General features: G+C 40.4%; 1 protein-coding gene across 1 annotated transcript in view; it reads right to left on the reverse strand.

Moving 5' to 3' along the window:
• Positions 1 to 2,706, reverse strand: part of SLC35D3 (solute carrier family 35 member D3) — a 6,384-nt gene extending 3,678 nt beyond the window's left edge. The window contains exon 1 of the mRNA XM_018572129.1: positions 2,227 to 2,706. Coding sequence (XP_018427631.1) covers positions 2,227 to 2,662 — 436 coding nt within the window. The 5' untranslated portion in view covers positions 2,663 to 2,706. The remainder of the gene's footprint in view (positions 1 to 2,226) is intronic.
• Between the last annotated feature and the right edge of the window lie 230 nt (positions 2,707 to 2,936).

Below are 2,936 nucleotides of genomic sequence, written 5' to 3' on the forward strand. Positions count from 1 at the left end.
GGGTTCTTCTCCCCACAGGCTGCTGCCTTTATTTAATTTAGCGTAGCTGTGCGTGGCTCCACCCAAAAACCGTGCCATCCATTCACAGATCCAGGGGGACTCGTAGTTCTCAATAGAATACAATTGCAGTGTCATAACTGCACTTGTAGTCCATTCATACTTCCTCCAGTCCCTTAGCTGAAGGTCTACATCTCAGTACAGATGGGGGCTGGGAGGACCAGTCTGCAGGAGCCAGTTCATTACTCCCACAATCTACTGAAAATGATTGCAATACTTTCCAGGCTCGTATGCATGAAAACAAATAAGTGCAAATTTTTTTCTTTTATTAATGTGTGTGTATTTATTTATTTATTTTTGTGAAAGCTGGACTGTGCCTTTAAACTTCCAAATACACACATACTTTTTCAATGTATTCTGTTTAACAATTCTTGCTGTGAATTAGAACATGATTGTCATCAATTATAACAAGATAACCTCAGGAAAGCCCTGGGTTTCTGAATTCTAACATTCAGTGGTCAAAATAAGTACACATTGAAAACATCACAATTATTTATGTTCGGTAATTGGGCAGTGCATGTGTTCAATTAGGGCCGCTACAGTAAAGTATGTCTACATTTTCGGTTCCATTTTGGATACAGTAGGGAATGGTTAAAACCCCTGTCAGTTTTTGTTTTTTGTCCATATGTGTCTCAGTCTGGGTAACAAGATTTCCTTTCACTCCATGTACTGTAGACAAAAGAGCAAGTGAGAGCAAATCTCACCAAAGTGAGGCAAACCTCCTCTATCACCAGAACAGATGTCACCATTGGAAGATTTCTCAATTATTGTTTTTCTGGTGGCAACTGAAAGTTTTACATTTTCTTTCCCTTTCAGTCCCAGTGGCCACCAGGACAAATAGAGAGGGGGACTCTTCACAGTGTGGATGCAGACATTAATTAAAAAAAAAAAAAAAACAAACAAAGCTTCTAATTCTTTCACGTTCCATCATAAATTAAAAGAAAGGTTTGTAGATATAAAAGTTAAGTAATTCATTATTTGTTTTAAAAAGTTGCAACTACAGTACTTTTTGCTGATTATATGCTTTTTAACCATACTTACATGACTTCAAATAAAAAAATATCTTTAGAAGCGTGCAAAAAAAAAAACTCTAGGCTACTTAGTGATTTTAAAAATTTGCATAATAAAAGAGAAATCCAGGAATTTAAATACAGTACACTCTGACATAATAAATATAATGTTCATCAGCAGACAGGGTAATGGGTGATTTCATGAGAGCAGCGGGGGTGACTGAAAAACCCATCAAACATGACAAAGATTTATTACAGTGTACCACCAGCTTCATCAGACACTGGCTGACTTAAAATATGTGGGCTTATTCAACAAGGCTGTGCAAGGAGCCATACTCTGATTTCCTGTAATCCATGGTCACCATTCAGAAATGCCCTTGCTTTATGCTATCTGATTGTCATGGGTTACAGCATGTTGCACATTTCTCTTTCCTATGTTGCATAAAGATCATGGAAAATATAATAAAGTAGAATTTTACACACAATAACAAAGTTACTATTGTCATTTAAAAGACAAAAAAGTATTTCTGCAGCTACAAAAAAATACATCTTAAATAATGGACTGAGCAGTAATTGTGTTAACCGTATAATCTCTGTTGCATGTAGTTCATAGTACAAGGAAGAAGAAGGTGAAAATGAAACACTTCAACCCATACAAAGGTAAGTGAATAGCACATTTTAACTTAACCTTAGTACATGTGCCTAGGAACTCTTTTGTGATGGTTTAGGCTGCTAATTGGAAAAGCAATACCCAACATAAAAGCAACAAGGGTTGTGTGTGATGAGAACACCTACTCATTACTTTGTAGCTTTAGTTGTGTCATTGCAAATGTATAAAACAGGGATACACTGCACCGGTTCTAGAAGCTTAATCAGTCATAGCTGAATACTGCAGTGTATCATTCTGGAGTCTTATAATGATGTCCTGAACATACAGGGTGGACTGGAAACTCCCTTGTCATACTAGCAAAAGCTACAGTAACATCTGCAACAGTTACACAGTGATAAAATCTGGACAGGTGCTGCTGTAAAAGATTTAAGGCAGAGCATCCTGTCAGTAACTGGTACCTTAACTGGAATGAAGCTATAGCCTAAAGCTGCCACTTATGTCCCGCTCAGAGCAATCTAATGCAAGAACTTGAAAGGATCGTCCGCTTACCTGCCAGAGCAGCACCACAGGTGGTGATGAACACAGCAACCAATACTCCTATGGAGGGTATCCCGTTCCTCAACACCAGTACTCCAATTAAGAGTGTCACAAAGGGCAGACATCGCTTGAAGACCACATACATGGGCAGGCTGAGCCCCCTCAAAGACCACAGCGTGAGGCTGGACTGCAGAGTGGAGAGAATGGTCACCCCAACAAACATCCGAGCAAGGCTTAAGCCATATGGGGGCACAGATATCTTCCCACAGCGTCTAAGAACTTCTAATGTGATTGCGGCAACGGAGCTGGTCATGCACTGCACTAAGGTGAGGAAGGAGAAATTATACTTGCTTATGAGAAACTTCAGCAGGATGTTCAGTGAGCCAGAGAAGACCCCATGTGCTATGGCCACTGAGATCCCCAGCAAACGTCCCCTGCACATTTGCATCCTTAGCACAACGCAGCCCTGGAGCACCAAAGAAGACTTTCTATGCAGTGTACGCACAGAGGCTGCTGGAGGGAATCCCCTGCTGTCTTACAGTCTGCCTGTGACTCTGTGCATTAACTGTACTCAGTGATTCCCCTTCTTGCTACTGCTAGTTCAGCCTGTGGACAGCAGATGCAGCACCACCACCACCCTGTTGGTGAAAAGGAGTAAGGAGGAAAGATGAGGAGGAAAAAAAAAAAAGAAAAGTAACTCCCTGGATGAAAATGATCAATAG

The sequence above is a fragment of the Nanorana parkeri genome, unplaced genomic scaffold (assembly GCF_000935625.1).
Source record: "Nanorana parkeri isolate BGI_ZX_2015 unplaced genomic scaffold, ASM93562v1 scaffold1943, whole genome shotgun sequence".
Lineage (NCBI taxonomy): Eukaryota > Metazoa > Chordata > Amphibia > Anura > Dicroglossidae > Nanorana > Nanorana parkeri.